Source organism: Pipistrellus hanaki (genome assembly GCF_964339955.1).
Source record: "Pipistrellus hanaki genome assembly, chromosome: 12".
NCBI classification, from domain to species: Eukaryota; Metazoa; Chordata; class Mammalia; order Chiroptera; family Vespertilionidae; genus Pipistrellus; species Pipistrellus hanaki.
The window spans coordinates 28,167,284-28,186,490 of record NC_140514.1 but is presented as its reverse complement, the minus strand read 5'-3'; the positions used below and the strand labels follow the sequence as shown (position 1 = coordinate 28,186,490).

General features: G+C 38.3%; 1 protein-coding gene across 6 annotated transcripts in view; it reads right to left on the bottom strand.

The window, feature by feature from the left end:
• CCDC85A (coiled-coil domain containing 85A) overlaps positions 1-19,207 on the bottom strand; it is a 160,645-nt gene that overhangs the window by 30,356 nt on the left and 111,082 nt on the right. For 5 of the 6 annotated variants that reach the window (XM_084900809.1, XM_084900810.1, XM_084900811.1 and 2 more), the window contains exon 3: positions 8,266-8,342. The exons of the other annotated variant lie outside the window; for it this stretch is intronic. In XM_084900809.1, coding sequence (XP_084756935.1) covers positions 8,266-8,342 — 77 coding nt within the window. The remainder of the gene's footprint in view (positions 1-8,265; positions 8,343-19,207) is intronic. 6 annotated transcript variants of the gene reach the window in all.

Sequence of the window (19,207 nt, the reverse complement as noted above, 5' to 3'; positions counted from 1 at the left end):
CAGGCCAGCAGAGGAGGAAACTTAGAGGCAACTGGGCCTGCAGGGAAGGGCAGTTGGGATGGGACCCAGGCCTTCAGGGAAGAGCAGTTGGGGGTGACTATGCCTGCAGGGGAGGGCAGTTAGGGATGACCAGGCCTTCAAGGGAGGGCAGTTAGGGGCAATCAGGCTGGCAGGGGAGCAGTTAGGCATCACTCAGGCTGGCAGGGGAGTGGTTAGGGGGTGATCAGGCTGGCAGGCAGAAGCAGTGGTTAGGGGCAATCAGGAAGGAAGGCAGGCGAGCACTTGGGAGCCAGAAGTCCTGGATTGTGAGAGGGATGTCTGACTGTCCGTTTAGGCCAGATCCTATCTAGTACATTTATAGTACTTGTCTACTTTATATTTAGAGGATATAGGTAATTACCAATTATCAAGAGGCACCAACTTTAGTTTCTTAGGTGTTAGAAGCACCTTCACTTTGCTCAGGCTACAGCCAAGAGAAAAACAAGAAGTGCTTTTACATGAAAAATGCCTATATGCCACTGTAGGAAAGGTCTGAGCCAAAAGAAGAAGAGAACGGCATGGTTTAAATGCCCAGTTAGGTACATCAGCCACAGAGGTAGTGATCTCCAGCAGAGAATAGAGATCAAATGGGCTGTGCAATAGAATTTACTTTTAGTTTAATTCTGAAATCAAACACTACCCAAGATTTTCTACTTTCTATCCCTTACCCAATTAAAAAGGGACTGTTACATACGGTATTTATCTTTTTTTTTTAATTTTGACTTTAATTTAGTTAAAAATAAAAACAAAAAGGATAGAAAACCATTTTGACAAGGCACCATTAATTTCTCTTAGTTCCATCTCAAAATTCTTCCATACGGGGGGTGAGGGAGTCCCCTCAGCCCAGTCTTCACCCTCCCACAATCAGGGACTGCTGGCTCCTGACCTCTCACTGCCTGCTTGCCTGATCGATCATACATCTGTGACTCTATTTGAGATAACTACACAGCAAAACTTGATGCTCAGAGAGTCCCATCATTTTTTGTGTGTGACAAATTCTGCCAAGGACAAGTAACAGGAATGCTGCTATTTTTATGGCTACTAAAAATAAATTTAAAAACAAAACAACTTAACAACCACTAGTGATAGAATTACCAACATGCCAGTGTAGATATACAAAGGGCAGCACTGTTAAACATTATTGATACCAATAACCATAATAGCTGACCACTTTTTAAATTCAATAATTCCAGTTAATATAAGTTTAATAAGTGGCATAATTATATTTTCTATGCATTGCAGCTCACCTATTTTCTCTCACTAGAATGAAAATTTATCGCGTATCAGATTCTCAAACACAAGCGCTCAAGCATGAGAAGCACAGATGATGTTATGTGAGCCTTCCATGTCGCCTTACATTTCCCTATGAATTTTACTCTCTGATATTTTCTCTGAAAAATTTAACTTTTCCCTTAATCCAGTCTCCATTTATTTATGTTCTCCAGCATGACTTTTCCCCCCATAAATTTATTTTCCAAATCTATTTGCCTCTTTTTTTTTCCACTACACCCACAACACTGGGGTACTCCCACCTATCCTCTGAAAACTCTATAGAACTATACCTAAAAGCCTTTTTCCTTTCTTAATTATATAAATCGTGGAGATTTAGAGAAAGTGATAATCCACATGCACGATTCCTCCGGTGGAGTCAATTTTCCCCCAATGTGATTCTAGCAGCAACCAATCCTTAATGGTTTTAACTTTTTTTTTCTTTTTTCTTATCAGTAACATCCAGATTTTACTCAGGTTTTGCAACAAGGAATTCCTATCCATGAAAAATAAATATATATATTTTAGCACATATATTTTTGGCCCTCAGAAGAGGGCCAGAAAGGTAATTTCCATGAAAATAACAAAGAACACCACCACTTGCTTTAATTGTCCTGAGAAGCATTACCCTATGGTACTTTTTTTTAGAGCAATTCAAGCCCTATATGAGCCAGGTACTGCATTTATGGTCCCAGAAGACAAAAATGACTTGCAAAACAAAGTCAGAAAAACGTGAAAAGGAGAAAGGGAAACAACCATAGTAAGTTGTCTCCACAGCAAACAAGGAAAAAAGCACCTGGAAATCCATGTGTCTGAGAGAATCCGCCCCTCTCCGCCCTGAGCACCACCGTCTGCATAAGCACAGGACAGAGGGAGCTTTTCAGAGACTGGACCAGGGATCTGGGGTGGTTGCCATGGAAGTGAACTACTCAGTTTCTTTAGCTCCTGTGCCCCTTCCCCCAGCACTTCTGGCAACAGTAATAGGTTCTTTCCCTTTGTTCAGAAACTGCTCTGGAATGGCACTGCCTCTCCCCCATGCACTGAAAGATTGCAGTGTGAGGCCACACTGTCACCAAATCACAGGAGGGGGAGATTTTTCATTCCCATTCCTAAAATTAGATTATTTGCGTGCCAGCACAACAGAACTAGAACCACTTGCTGAAAGGGGCCCCTTCAATGGTGCTTTCCCAGTTGCCATGGCTCTCAGACCCACTTGCTGAGCCCCAGCCCTGGGGCAGGCACAGGCCACCAGGCAGGCGGGCACATTTACTGCTCCTGGGAGCCTCTCTAAGATGCTGGTCTCCAGAGGAAGGTAGTTTGGTTCGGAGAGGGCCTCTGGGGCACGGAGGAGGTAAGAGTGCTTTCCAAACAGATGCTGGTGCCAGAACACTGGATGAAGGGAACAGATTTCCCGAGGGGACTTTTAACAAATGTGCTTAATTGACTTTGGCATCTCAGCAAATTTGTTGTTTCACGTCTCAACTCGAGCCCTACAATGATACAAAATCGAAGCTCAACCCAGAAGAGGTGATAATAGTTTTGTTAAATAGGTAAAATGGTTTTTACCTCACTGTTATGTCTGAGTAGTGACTAGCGTCTTCAATACACAGTATTATCTATAATGAAATCATCAGAATGGTCTTCTGTATCATCCACATTAAGCTATTTCCTAGCTAAGAGATTTCATTGCAGATTCCGCACATAATCATACTGACTACCGTATTTTCCGGCGTATAAGATGACCCCCTAATTTTACAGTTAAAACATAGGTTTAGGCCTATATTCGCTGTATAAGACTACCCCCCACTTCCGAGGCAACACCAGTTCTTTTTTTAATAGACCGCCTCTCTGACTCTGGCCAATCTGAGCAGGCTTTTTATGCATGCAAATTATACATGTCTGTACCCAAAGCTACACTGTGTTCTAGTAAAAAGCCTGCTGAGATTGGCCAGAGTCAGAGAGGCGGTCTATTAAAAAAAGAACTGGTGTTGCCTCGGAAGTGGGGGGTAGTCTTATACAGCGAATATAGGCCTAAACCTATGTTTTAACTGTAAAATTAGGGGTCGTCTTATACGCCGGAAAATACGGTAGGACTGAATTAAAAATCCTCTTGACACCAAGGAAAGGACAATGGAATGAGCAGAGAGATCTAAGCAATGTGTCTGAATTTGGGCTAAAATATCAAACTTTATGGGTATATACCTTGAAAACTACTACTGTAACTGTAACTATCTGTGCCCCTACCCGCCTACCCCCTGCCCCCTCTGACTCCATCCTATAGAGTATGAATTTTTCATGCAAATTTGAGTATATGTGTTTGTACAACCAAACTGATTCTAAAGCATTTAAAAAATGTGTCAGAGCGAAGACTACAATGAATTTTCACAAATTTAAGAAATACTGAGTATTTCCCTTAAAGCAGAAACAGAATAAATGTTTAAGAAATCTTAGATGGCTAAGTAGATACCATGTTAATTTTTAAGACATGGTGAAAAAAGAATTTGACAGTAAGATAAAAAACAGATTTAATAACTTAATACATTGAATTTTATGTTATAAAGTGACTAAAAGAGGCACTATGTATATGCTGGAGAGGACACTGAACGGGCCCTACGTCTTGGCCTTAGTCGGCCCTTAATCAGCTGTCTCCTCCCCTCTGAACCTTCTATGCCTTTACTGAAAGAGAGGATTGCCTTATGTAATATGTAAGGCTTTATCCAACTCTGAAGATCTTTATCCACAGAAAGTTTGTGTTTATATGTAAAAGTATACAGGTAATAGGTATGTTCTGTTTAAACTTGATATAAAATTCTGACCAGCCAATGAGGCTCAGTAACTGAGCACCGACCTATGAACCAGGAGGTCATGATTCGATTCCTAGTCAGGGCACATGCTTGGATTGCCAGCTCAATCCTCAGTAAGGGGCATGCAGGATGCAGCCAATCAATGATTCTCTCTCATTTAAATATATTTTAAATATATTAAAAAATCAATAAAAATATATTTTTAAATTTGATATAAAATCCCTTGCAATAATTTTATACCATATTGGGTCTTTTGTTTCATAAATTCCTACTTATTTTACTGTGCTTGATTCTACCTCACTTGATTTAAAAGTTAGTCAAACTTAATATAAAGCAGCTATATTTAACACACTAACTTCATTTATGGTTCATCTCACATTAAATATACACAGAATGGAGTTCACAGGCCAGTCTGAGCAATTTTAGTATTGGAGAGGTTAGATGCAATTCTTTGAAATGTTTTTAAGTGTAATTTTAAAAAATGTTTGTGTGTTTAAGAAATATCTAAGTTCCAGTGATTGTTAGTGATCATTTGCACCAACTTTCAGGAAGCACATTCAGGGATCATTCATGTTGTCACATATTGCAGGATTTCCTGCTTTTTAAAGGCAAATTCCTATCCCATTGTATGTATACACCATATTTTCTGATGGACAGTTAGGTTGCTTCCACATCTTGGTTGTTGTAAATAGTACTGCAGTGAACATGGAAATACAGATATCTTTTTGAGATTCTAATTGCAATTCTTTAGGATAAATATCCAGAAGTAAGATATCTGGATCACATGGTAATATGCCAAGTGAAATAAGCTGTCACAAAATGACAAATTCCACATGATTCCATTTATATGAGATATCTAAAATAGACAAATTCATTGAAAGAAAGAATGGTGGTTGTCAGGGATTGGGAGGAAAGGGGAGTTGATAGTCAACATGTATACAGTTTCAGTTATGGAAGCTGAATAAGTTCTCAAGATCTAATGACAAACTCCTACCAATAGACAATACTGTATTGTACATGTAAAGATCCTTAAGAGGGTAGATCTCATATTGTTTTCCTATCAAAATAAAAAGTTAAAAAAAAAAAGGCATTTCCTTCTCAAATAATACCTATCAAATACCACTGCATTTTCTGAAAATAATGAGACTTCTTATTTTAGGACACCTTTGGTAACTGTGTTCACAAATTAGATTTAAGGTACAGCTTAATTGTCTGTACCTTAAACCACGGCAGAGCCAAGAGCTCTGTGCTCCCTGGGCAAACTACATACTTGGCCTGGCATAGAACATATTAATATTCTATCTACACTTCCTGTGGGCTCCTTTGTACCACTGGGTAGAACCAACTTAGTCTTCACTACGGTTTTCTCTCTGTCCTTGCATATAAACCCTTCATTCTAGGATTTGATAACTTTGCATGGGTATAAGACTGGACCCAAACTTTATTTACACTCAGGCCTACAAAATTTAAGAGCTGGGTGGAACCTTGTCATGTATAAATTAAAAAATGGAAGCCTTTGCATCTAACCAGAGAGAAATCCACAGCATTTATGACACTCACTTTGCTTATTTTAAAATATGCATAGCTAAGGAAAGGTTGAGACTTTCTTTTCATTATATGCAATTTTATATAAGGAATAAAAATGAGCCATGGAGATTTCATCCTCCGGGAAAATGCTTTACATAATTATTCTAAACACTAAATCATCAGCAAAGAAGCTGGACCCAGCCACAAAAGATATTTGATATACTTGGAATATCAATTGCTAACTATATTCTTATTCCTATTTATCCAAAGATAAGTGTTCATATCTTTTTTAAAAAAACTTGGGAACAAAAAAGAATTCCTTCTAATTAACTGCACAGTAAGAAAGCTCTTAAACTGAAAATCAAGTTTTCAGATACTGAGACTATTTTATGCAGTGATGTTAGCTTGTTGCATTGAATTGACCTTGCAAATCAGCTAACATCATGCAATCAGAAATCATTTCTGCGGGGAAATCACATAATTATTTGTAACAGTCCCAATGACATCTCAAATTGCATAGCCTGTGTGTTTTCCAGCCCAAGTCCCGGTCTTCCACAAGGATTCCCTTTCATGACTCTCACTGTCTATGCTCATTTCAGTTGTGTTTCTACCAAGTAATGGTAACTAGTGATTCTATTGTATGTATTTTAGCTGTAAATGAAAACATCACTAACAAGTACAGAAATTTAATGGAAATATTGCTTTTGAACTGAGAGAGAGCTATTGTTTTCTTTGCGTATTATTTAAAACAATGGATTATTCTTTGCATTAAAGTAATGTGGGCACATACACAGCTGTTTAATTCTATATAATTTTCCATGTTACCATCGCTGATATTAGCAAGAATCTGACTAGAAATAATTATTGACATTTCCCCCCCTCTTTATGGTATGTATGATACTGGGGCATCTCACATCAGTAACACCTCAGACTCAATAAAACATGATCTTTCCTAGCCACTTTTTGTGGAGAAAACAAAACAAAACAATCTTCTTTGATAAAAAATAGAGAATTTTAAGAACATTTGCTTGAACACTTTATACCTTGAAAGTACTCTTAATTGTGTGAGCACTATGTATTTAATATACACACAAATCAAGTATAGATGAAGGCTTCTGATTTCCCTTCAAGACATCTAACACTCACATTTGCAGATTTTTAGAAATCAACCCTGTAATCATTTTCACATTTGTAGTCCCTCTTTTTCGATAACACACGTTAGCATTTTGATGTTGATGCTAGCTAGCATTTCCACTCACAGGAAAACTAACAAACATCTCTCTCTCTCTCTTTTCATTTACATCTGCAGTTGCCTCTGAGATGGTATAACCATAGATAGTGTTTGTAATCAACTAATTATATTTTTTCACTTTTGGAACAGGGCCCTAGCAGTCATATAGTGAATCTAATTTAAAAAAAGGCAAATGGCAAAGAAAATTGGAAAATGAAAAGTATAGAAGAGCAAAGAGAAAAAAAAACTGTGCATTTACTTTATTTTCCTGGTACAAATGACCCTTTCTCTCATCCTGGGTTTAACACATGTGTAGTTTGAGAAGGGAGATAACTTAAGTTCATGATTTCCAGCCAGATGGTTGGCCAGTGGAAGAAGAGAAAGGCATTCTCACATGCAGAACCTGATAGTCCAAATCATCATTACTGACCAAAAGTCATTTAAAAACACAAAACAGGGTTTGAAAAGACCTAAAATGTCTTCCCAAAGCATATTTGTATGAATGTTTCTATATCTCCTCCTGCACTGTACCCGGTCTTCGTATTTCCATTTAAACTACGATTGCTAGCTATTTGGGTTTTAATTTTTCCCTTAGTCACTTATGAGATAGAAATAATCACCAAAATGTGGAGAGAACAATAACGAACATGCTTAAAAGTTCACTTTTATGAAATATTAAAATACGTTGCTGTATACATGTCTATAAAGGGAAGCAACCTAGAATCAGATTCACTCAACTCCTCACAGAACATTTCCCAAGAACCAACCCCTCAAAGAACCAAGATCATTTCACCAGGAATTTGGCTCATGGAAATAGTTTTTTAAGGAAAATATATGGTAGGCAGTAAACCCCCAACAAAGCACACTTTACATTCACCAGGGAAAAGAAATGAGACCCCAAAGTAAAAACTGTCAATTCCCGCCATCACCTTGTTGTGCTGAAAGGTTCAATTATATCACAGAGAACTTTAGAACGTGCTAATTTAATTAGAATATGACAGCGTCAATCTACTTAAGCTTTCCCTGCCTCACAAATTAGCAAAATTTTTATTTAAATACAAGCCCCTTCTCTGTCTTCACCAAGGACATGCATAATGTGTATGAGCAGTGCTATCAAAGTACTTTCTATTTCCTTTCATTTTTCTTTCCTTCTTCCTTCCCAAATTACTTTGCATTCTTATTTCAGACATCTGCATCTTTTATTGTCACAGTTTAGGAACCTGCATAATATGATGGCCATTATGAAAAGTAATCACACTCCACACTGATGAATGGCTACTTACAAAATGATTTCTATCATTTAAAGGAGAAAATGTAATTGAAACTTCAAACTCCAAATAAAATGCTACAACTCAAATGACACTGACTAGCTATGAACTTCTTGAAGTCACCCACCTGGGGCAGCATGCGATTCTCTTCCTCCAGCTGTCTTACTCTTGCCTCCAGCTGCCTAACATAGGACAAGGTTGATTCTAAAATTGAAAAGAAAGAACTCACATTATACACACAGGTCTTGTTCGGTGCACTGTCAGGCTATTTCTGGCTTGAATTATTCAAATCAGGTAGTGATTACTAAGTCTGTTATTTAAAAAAAAGAAAAGAAAAAAAACAAGTTTCCTTCCCCAGAAAAAAACAATAACAGAAGCTATTGAAACTACACGCAGTTTGAACCATTGGACAATGTTAAGGAGAATTCGAGAAGTTTACATAGGTGGTGAGATTTTTAAAAGTTCGCTTTTATGAAATATTAAAATACGTTGCTGTCTACATGTCTGTAAAGGGAAGCAACCTAGAATCAGATTCGCTCAACTCCCCACAGAACATTTCCCAAGAACCACACCCTCAAAGGACCAAGATCATTTCACCAGGAATTTGGCTCATGGAAATAGTTTTACAAGGAAAATATATGGCAGGCAGTAAACCTCTGACAAAGCACACTTTCCATTCCCCAGGGAAAAGAAATGCAGGCTTTTGCGGCACTGTGTAGTCCTCAGAACATTAGACATCTTGAAGACAGCTGTTTCTTCTCTTTGACTTATTCTGTGCTGCACCACGCATTTGATTTCAATGAGCTGCACCACGCATAAGACTTTTGTAATGTTAATTATAACCAAAATAAATTACAAGGTCATATTAAAAAAATAGAAAATAATATTTCAAATATTCAGTTCCCTTCATTACACCAATAAATATTTCAGATGTTAAGACGGACATTTTGTTCTTGTCACAGATCTACAGGTATTAAGACAGTATTCAGAGAATGGCTATGAAAGGGCTAAGTAATGAGAGTTGGGCTGAATTTTGACTGTCATTTTGGCTGTGTGACAGAGACCCAAGTTTCCCCCAAATCTCCAGGTTCACCAGGGGCAGACTTGAAATTAGTTCTCGTTTTAATTTCATCACAAACTCAGGTGTGTGCTGAGCTCACAGTCAGCATCATGCTTTTCCTGTTCCCTATTGAAACTCAAAAGTTCACAGCTTTACATCAGGAAAGAAAGGGATTTCATTTTGAGGAACAATCTGACAGTAATAGTTTCATAAAAGTGAAAGTATTCAAGCACATCACAGAGAACATAGCTGCCATAAACATTTCAGGTAAATGTACACAACACAGAATCCAGAGCATATTTGCAGAGTTGGCATTAAAGCAGCAGATCTTCCTCAGTGCATATAAGAGGCAAGTGTTTGGAGCCCCTAACAGTCTCAATGTAGGATGAATATTGACGCAAATTAATATCTTGATCTGAAATTCATCATGGAAACTCTTTAATTTTTACATGGAAATAGATTATATGACCTCCAAATCTTATTTGTGACCTCCAAATTAACATTTTATTTTCTTAAAATACATAAGAACTTCCAGTCTTTAATTCACAAGTGTAGCACCTAAGCTCATCCCTAACGCCTTTACACAAGCCTGTTTTCACAAATATTTGCAGAAAGTCGTTATCCTGACATGAACATGACCACCCACTGACCTCACACCAATGGAGAACATAGCCTTGAGCGATCCTCACATAACATGGAAATACAAGAGGAAGGAAACTAAAGACATTTGCTGGAAACATGCTCTCATTTTTTTTTAATTCAATGAAATGTTAAGAGTTTGCTTTATAGATTCTTCCAAATGGAAAAAAAAAGTATATGGCATAAATGAATAACAAACGTATTGATTTCATGAATCTGCTTTACTCTAGCAAATGAATAAGTAATTTGTAGATCATGAAGATGTGAATGTAGATTGCCTGATTTACAGTTCTGCAAGCCCCAGTTTCCACTCTAGACAGCCACTTAAGAAGGGCCATCCAAGTGCAAAGTTGTCCAAAAACATTCTATTTAAGCCACGATCAAACACATTTCTTTTCTCATTTGTCCACAATTTATATCTTACCTTTATTGTCCCTCTACTATACTATGCCTGGGGCTGGAATACTTAAAACTGGCTGAAATGACTATACAGAGTGCTTCAGGTGATATTTGCAAAATGCCACTAAATGGATTTTAATTCAGTCTCTTTCATCTATTTCTCTTTTTTAAAATCTTTGCAGTTTACATATGTGATGTGAAGCTTTCATTAAGTTTCTACTTATATTTCAAAAATTACATCAGTACAAAAAAATGGGGGAAGTAAATTCCTAAATTTGGAAAATATTCCTTTCTCCAATTTCTAATGTCAAATTACAGTAGGCGAAGTACAAAGCTTTGTTTCAAAGCACTCAACTGCAAATATAGGAAAAGCTAGGGAATATTTTATACATGTAAAATAATAGAAAAAAATAGCTTTATCATAAAGACAAACCTAAGGGTGTTGTGAATTCGTTCATTCAACAAATTCATGCAACAAATATTTACAGTGGCACTGATTTTTCTCTCAGGTACTACTGTTCTAGAGTTGGGATGAAAAGATGACCAGCTATTGCAAGTCTTAGGTTCCTCACAGCACAAATTCCACTTAAGGCTTCCACGCCCATATGCTGTGATCCAGAAGGCCCTGCTGTTCCAGGCTCAGCCCTAATTCTCTGGGGCAATTATTACTTCACAATGAAGGGATAAAACAAATGAGAAAACTTCTGGGGGAGGGAGGGAAACAGGAAGAATAGCTTATCTGCATGCATAAATAAGAGAACTCATGCTGTTAGTTGTTTTATTCATCAGGAAACTGATTATATAATCATTAAATGGGATTGGAATAGACAAACATTTTTTCTAAAATATACTGGAAGGTCATCACTGAGTCCCCAATCCCTTTATGAAGAGACACAGGGAAAACCATCCAATCCTTTGGGAAGTGAGAGAAAAACATACTTATTTTGTTAATCCCTTTGAGTTTCAAGGTTTATTTGTTATTGCACCATAAACTAGCTAAGCCTAACTATTAGTACATAAGGAATAATGGGGTAGAAAATATGTGAACATTTGCAACGTAAAAAGCTCCATACTTTCAAAATATTCACATCATAATCCCCATCCTCATCCTGGGTGATCATCATTTAAAAAACCTGAAATCTAGTGTTTGAGAAAGGAGCCCCTTCTGACCCAGAGGGACATCTTTGGCCATGTCTGCCGCAGCGCCTTCCCCCTGCAGCCTCCTTTTTCTTCCTTCCACAGGGGACTTCCAGAGAAAGTGGTGCCAACTGTAAAACAGCTGGTCTTCCATTGCACCCGGGGAGGTGGAGCCCACTTGTGCACTGACCTGAGAAAAGTGTCTGACAAAGACTGGAGTTCTTTCACTTATAAAGTACACTCACTCGCACACACAGCTGTGTTAGGATATCCTATCATTGGAATTGATCCTTATGCTTTGTACCAGTGGCTCATAGCTAGTAACATTGAGATTTCAAAATGCCATTTTGGCTTTCAGAACTCTGAGAATGAGCATCAACCCCCCCTCCCCCCCCCTAAAAAACAGCCAAATACTGAGCTATACTCTACATCGATGTGCAGTGTATTAGAGAAGTATATTACCAGTTGGGGGGAGAGAAGGCAACAAATAAAACAATAAGGTGAGAGGAAATTCGGTGCTAAAGCATGTGACCCAGAAGTACAGAAAGAGAGCAATATGGTCATAGTTCTTAGAAGGAGAAACCTGAGCTTAATGGATGGAAAGCAGTTTGATAGCCAGAGAGATGGAAGATGAGCCACAAGATGGACAAGGGCTGGAAGCCAGGAATAATCCTGTTGTAAACAGGGGGAGTGGGGAATCACAAGAAGGAAGAAAAGGGAAACACTGAGGAGCAAAAGGAGGAAAGGCCAGGTTGCTCCCACAGTCAGGATCTGAAAAGCCAAAGCCAAGACAGCTATACAGGCAGTGATTTCAATTTCCCCCGAAGTTATTTTATGTCTCTTTCCACCAGGGGAAACCTATGGGCAGCTGCACATTAGAAAAGCAAAGTTAAACAAACCATACAAATGTGAGAATCCAACCACGTTCTCAAGGTGTTCTTTGGGTAAATCTTGTGCATATTTTCAGAGCAGAAACAATTTCTCTCCATGTATCTCACTTTTATTTGAACCTACATATAAAAATCTACAGCACTTCTTGCAAGTAAACAAATGTAAGAAATAATCGTAAGAATTCCACTAAATTCCCATCTTCTAAATGATTCCAATTTTAGAACTGGAGTGCACCTTAGAAATTTCCTCACCCAATCTGTCCTCAATCCCTACTCATTTGGTAAATGAAAGAATAAAGCCCAGAAGGTAGTGAACTTGACCTAACACTGGGAATCAGTAAAATATATTCAAAAGATCTTGTTTCATTGCTGGGTTATCATAGTTATTCCCATCTTGGATCTTCTAATCATCACTATGTTCAGCTTCTTACATAGATAAATTCTAAGTTCTCTCTTGTTCTTTCCCCATTTAGATATTCTGAAAGGATATTTACATTTACAATAGCTTGATATTTCCCTTAGACAAATATCCTGCACTTGATTTCACTTCAATTTACTCGAGAAATACATTCGATCATACAAAGTAACTCAACCTTTTCCTCTGATAGTTCTAAAATTCTCTGATCAAAATATTAAACCCTCGCATTCCCCCTTGGTTTGTAAAGTGGTGTTTCTGAGGGCAAACACCCATCCTTAAAACCACCCATTCGGACTCTGAGTGCTGTATATAAAAGGTTTATCATTGGTAGCTGCAACTGTCTAAGGTTTGTCAAACTTCTGAGTGGTTTGGATTAGACAAAGCGCTGTCTGGTTTCAGGAAAGAAAATAAAATCTGGTGATGGTCCATTCCAAGATAAATTACAGCATTTGGAAGAGTGTAAAAGAGAACAAGCATTTGGAGACTAACCTATCTAGGGTTGAAAGATGAAGGTTTTTCTGTGGCTAAGAGGCAGTCCCCGTGGGCCCAAGAGAGTCCAATGGACTTCAAATCCGGAGGCAGTCTTTTCATTCAACCCCAAACTCTAAAGACACCAATTGCATTAATCCCAAATTCATCCCACCACCCAGAGGCTTTGCACATTACAAAGAAAATTACTTCAGAATTATATTTCCAAAATTATTACTGTTCCAACTAAAAGTGTTTCTCTTCCTTCCTCAGGCAAGCAAAGATTAGTCACCTACTTCAAATTTATATTAACCCCAGAAGTATAAGTGATTACATTTCTCACTATAATTTGATACTTAAAAAAAAAAAATCTTGCTGGGATCAGCATTTTCATTTTGCCTGGATATTTAACTCAGACAGCTTTATTGACAGAGAATAAGTCAGGTACCGCTCCAGTCTATTATATGTGAAACTAATACTACTCTTCTCCAACCCTTCTCCCTGTGTCTGCTTAAAAGAAATATGAGGTAGCTATTTGCTGTCCAACTTCTTCCATGTTCATGGTTATTCACTGTCCTCAACTTCATTAGCCCTGGGTCTCTACCCACAATTCCCCTGGCCAAATACTCAATACACTCTGCCCAGTCCAAAGCTTCTTACACATGGTATGAAAAATAGCTTTCTAATAGATGAAATATCCAAAGACTGAAAAATATGATAATGTATGTCATGTTGTTCAGAGAAAGAGCAATGTTCAGAGGTGTTCAGAGAAAAAGCAATGAGATTCTGCCAAGATGTCTACCTGAGTATGCTGTTGGGCTGATCCCTTTAACTCTGAAGTTCAATAATCCTACAATCTTCAATTCTTCTCACTTTGTGGTGTTTTTTTTTTTTTTTTTTTTTTCGTTTTCCTTGTTCTTAATTCATTTGTCAATGCATCATACATTGAGTGACTTATGATGAACCTCTCAAATTACTTAGGTTATTTATTTTCATGTCTTAATTTTTCTAACACATAACTTGTTTTACTTTGATATCAAGACTTTTTCACTCAATAGTGACTGCCTGCTGTGTGCTAGATACAGTTCTAGATACTGGGGACATGGCAGCAAGCGAGGTCTATGCACTGACAGAGTTCATATTCCAGTGGGGAAGATGGACCAGGAAAGGAAACAGGATATTTTGTGAAGGCGACATGTGCAATAAAGACATCAAAACAGAGTCCTAGTCTAGAGAGGTTTGGGGAAGAACAGCTACATTACGGATCGAGGTCTGGGAAGAGCTCTCTGCGGACTTAGATCTGAAATAGGCCAACTGCGCAGAGATGTTGGAGAAGAGAGTTTCCGGCAGAAGGAATGATGAGCACACAGGCATTGAAGACTCAGATCCTGAAATCCAGTCAAGAAGAGGCAACTCACAGCAGTTGGAGACAGGGATATTTGTCTTGTCACCTTCCTCCACTGCTGAAGTTTTTAAAACCTTGTGCTCTTTTTGGCTGTTTATACTTACACCTAGACTTAGACTCCTGGATTATTATTTCTCCCTTGGACAAAAACCCTAGCCTATGTTGGCTGCACTTCATCACACACCCATGTCCCATCCATTGGGAAATTCTACTGACCCTACCTCTAAAATATGCCGAGAATCCAACCTCACACAGTAGTCTCCTAACTTGTGTCTCTGCTTCTAGTCTTGCCTCCACTCCCAAGTCTATTTTCATTCAAAGTCTATTTCAAATCCACAGCAGCCAGGGTTTTCTGTCTGAACACTAAGTCTGAACATCATTCTCCACGCAAAACCCTATAGTAGCTTGCTGTTTTTGTACCACACAAGAGCCCAAGTCCTTAAAAAAGTCCAGCAGAGCCCACACGCTCTGGCCACCTGGTATCCCTTCCACATCATGCCATCACACCCTCTGCTCGAGCCACACAGCCTCCTTTCAGTTCCTGAACACCCAGACATGGTCTAGCTTCCTGAAATGCTCTTCCCCCAAATAGATGCCAACTTCCGCACCTCCTGCCAGTCTGCTCAAATCTCAGCTTCTCAATGAGACTCACCAAGTCCACCTCATTGAATCCTGCAATCTGACCCTATCTCCGACCCATACTCAGGATTTTCCTTTACCCTGCTATACTTGTTTTCTTCAAAACACTGATCACTTTGTTCATATGTTATGTTTATTATATAAAATGCTTCTCCCCATCAGAATGTAAACTCCTCAAGGCAGGGGTCTCTGTTGTGCTGAGTGATGTACTCCGCATGCCTGAAATAGTGTCTGGCACAAAAGAAAATGTATTGAATGAGTCAACCAATAAGTCAGTTATGTAGATAGTGCCCTGAAAGGCGATATTTCATAGTATAGGTCCCTTCAATCACTCATGGAAGACAGATCAATATTTAAATGGAGCCTAATATCAATTCTGTTGTGCCATTTGAGAAACATTCTTTGGTGCATTAAACTTTGGATGAAAACTTTATGGAGGTCCTCAAATCATGTCAGGTCAAATAATTGCTAGGTCATTTCAATAAGAAATCTGAAATGTGCTTTCATCACGTTCCAAAAAATATGTTTGTGTACAGTTGGAAGGGAAAGAGGGGGAGAAGGAGAGAGAAGAAGGGGATGTTGAAAGTAAAGAAATTAGATAAAAATAGCTGTGGGGGCCCTGACCAGTTTGGCTCAGTGGATAGTGTGTCAACCTGCAGACTAAAGGGTCCCAGATTCAATTCCGGTCAAGGGCATATACCTTGGTTATGGGCACATTCTCAGTAGGGGGTGTGCAGGAGGCAGCTGATCGATGTTTCTCTCTCATAGATATTTCTAACTCTCTATCCTTCTCCCTTCCTCTCTGTAAAAAAATTAATAAAATATATTTAATAAAAGAAACAGCTGTGTGGGTGCAAAATATGTTTCTACCACTAATATCTTGGAATACAATATGAAGACCCTTCAGCTGAATATCTACTTACTAAGATTTCCATGGAATACAATATAAAGACCCTTCAGCTGGATATCTACTTACTAAGGTTTCCTTTGGGTTACAAATACCCACTGGAAGGGATGTGAGTTTCACCCAGATAGTCTCTTCCCAGCCATTCCTTGGAGGCTGTACTGGGGGCCAGGAGAAAGCACAGGTGGGAGCCATGGGCAGGTGTAGATAAGCCCAGAGTGAGGGGCTCAGAGCTGTCCAGAGCCACCTCAGAAGTGGTCCACATCAAAACAGGCTGTTTCTTTGTGAAGAGAAAAATAATCTCCCATTTCAAAGGAAAAAAAAAAATCAGAGCAATGTGCTGTCCTGTTTATCAAAATTGAATTAATTATATCAAATTAAAATTAAATGAAGGCTGTAAATATCAAATCATTTTCCAAGAAGGTTTTGGCAGAAAATAAAAAAAAATGAGAGTGAGTCTTCTAACCATGTAAATGCTATATTTTTTTAACAGTCCAGATTTTGTTTCATTTATTATTTTCTTGAAGAGTAAACAGTTAAATGGACACTGAAATTCAATGATTTTAGTATAAATCAATCAAGAAATCAGGAAAAAAAATAAAAACAAAAACAAAAAAAAAACGGGGTCTGTGTCCTAACATTTGTATCAGAAAATAATCACCATAAATTTGTTTAACTTCCTCCTCTTCCAAACAAAAGTGTTTTGAAAATGCCATTCTGTTGCATGTTTGCTATTGGCCGCTTGTACTAGTACCTACTAGTACTCCTTGAGAACTGAGAACGTTTCTCCCTAAGTTAGAGACAAGGCCCCTTTAACTTTTTTCTGAGCAGCCCTCTGACCAGCAGAGCTGTGAGCTAGAAGGAGTGCAATAACTTACCATCAACTGAACGAATGAACAAATGTCTGCCACTGTTCCCAACTGCTTTGGCTGCTACCCAGAGTTCTGTGCCCCAGGACAGGCAGAAGCAGTAAACTCAAAATGCAGTCAGTTCCACCCAGAAAACACACAATGACAAGCAATCTAACAGGGAGTCTAGTTTTAGGGCAATTTTATGCTGTAAAATTGCCTTCACTTTTACTATTTCCTTTGAAAGCGCCACCCCTGCAAAGAGGGTACTAGGTAAATAGCAATAAACTGGACGAAAGGACGGAGAACAACAGGGAAACTATTTCAAACTAAAGAGCTGTTAACATGAGTACCATTTTCACAGCTATTTAGGGTTAAAATGTGTCTTTCCATGGCTGCTGGTGTCTTTTCCCAGCGGAAATAACTGCCTTTCCAAGGCCAGAGGATAAAAAAATTGATCTCATTTTAATAAACGTAACAATTTTCTTAAATGTATTTGGCCCCCTTCTAAGTGCCTCTGGTCATATTATCAGTGAATGCACAAGGAACTACTAGTAAATCTATAACCCAAGTCTTCAAGAGGTAGTAAACCTATACAAATGTATTTTCTTTTAGGAGAGTTGTTTTAAATTTTTATGTATATTTAGATGTTTTTAAAAATCCTATAGTTTTTTTTTACTGTCATGCTTTTCAGCAAAATAAAAGTTTTATCAAATTATACAACAAAGCATCATTAGTTTAGACTCCATCAATTGGGAATTCATAAAAATGTCATTGAGCCCTAACCAGTTTGGCTCAGTGGATAGAGCGTCGGCCTGCGGACTCAGGGATCCCAGGTTCGATTCTGGTCTGGGGCATGTACCTTGGTTGTGGACACATCCCCAGTGGGAGTGTGCAAGAGGCAGCTGACTGATATTTCTTTCTCATCAATGTTTCGAACTCTCTATCCCTCTCCCTTCCTCTCTTTTAAATATCAATAAAATATATTTAAATAAAATAAAATACTTTTTTTTTAAATGTCACTGAATTTAACCCATAGATACTGTCTGCACTCCTATGAAACACACAGTGTAACAATTCAGAAATAGTTCCCCTACATAAGCATAGTTTTCCCAATGTTTTAGCATTATATATCTGCACATAGAGTAACGTGGATAAATAATGGACAGATTTAGTTAGTTAAGATATACAAAATGGAGAAGACCATATATTTTAGAACCTTTTTTTGTTATGTTCACTATTTTGATTTATTTTTCAACAAGTACTTTACTAGTACAATCACGGTCAGATAACGTATTATTTATATTGAGCACTTACAATGTATTAGACACTGCACTGAAAATAAACAAAAAGGAATCCTCTACTCAAGGAAAATTCTAGTAAGGAAGACATACAGCCAGACATGTGTACACAGATACACAAGTAAGTACACTATTTCCCTGAACACCTTGCCCCCTATCACTTTAGCTTAGAGGTAGATGATCAGTGAAGATCTGGGCCATCCAAGATGAAACCTGAATAGAAAGATGGGGAATGATCTTTCCAAAGAACAAGAATAGAATTTGTAAAGTCCCAAAGCTTAGAATGAGCCCGAGGCGCTCCAAGCACAGAAAGAAGGCTGCAATGACCGAAGTGGAGTGAAGAGCATGAGGGGAGAAGGGAGAAGATCAAGTTGGAACAGGAAGAAGTGACAAGATGCTCGGAGTCAGTGGATCGATGTAAGCAGCTGAGTGGGGAGATGTTGGAAAGGGGGAGTGGGTACCTTATATTGACATCAATCACCCGAGCTGCTGTGGAGGTCAGAGAAAAAAGGAATGAGACTGAAGTTGGGATGATCATTGAGGGAGTGGCTGTAGGAGATGGGCTGAGAGGACTCTGGGTTGTCAATGAGCTAGCACTGGTGCAGAGAAGTGGCCCCATTCAGTAAGTCTCCCTTCTCCCTACCTCTCTCCCTCTCATTTTTTCTTTTTTACCTCTGTTTCATTTCCTTCTTATATCCAATCCTCCCATTTTCTTATTTATCACCTGCTGCTCCCTTTTGGCACACCTCTCTCATTCTTCATTTGAGAGGAGTGAAAAGTGAAGTAAAGCAGTGACCACGCATGTTGGCTGTATTTTATTTTAACTCATTGGACATAATATTGAAGTAGATAATCTTTAAGACTTTTTAAGATCCACAATTCCTCAAATAACCATGCATTTTACAATAATCTTTATTAATGGTTTAAATGCTAAAGGCAGCTAAAATAGAATCTAACAATA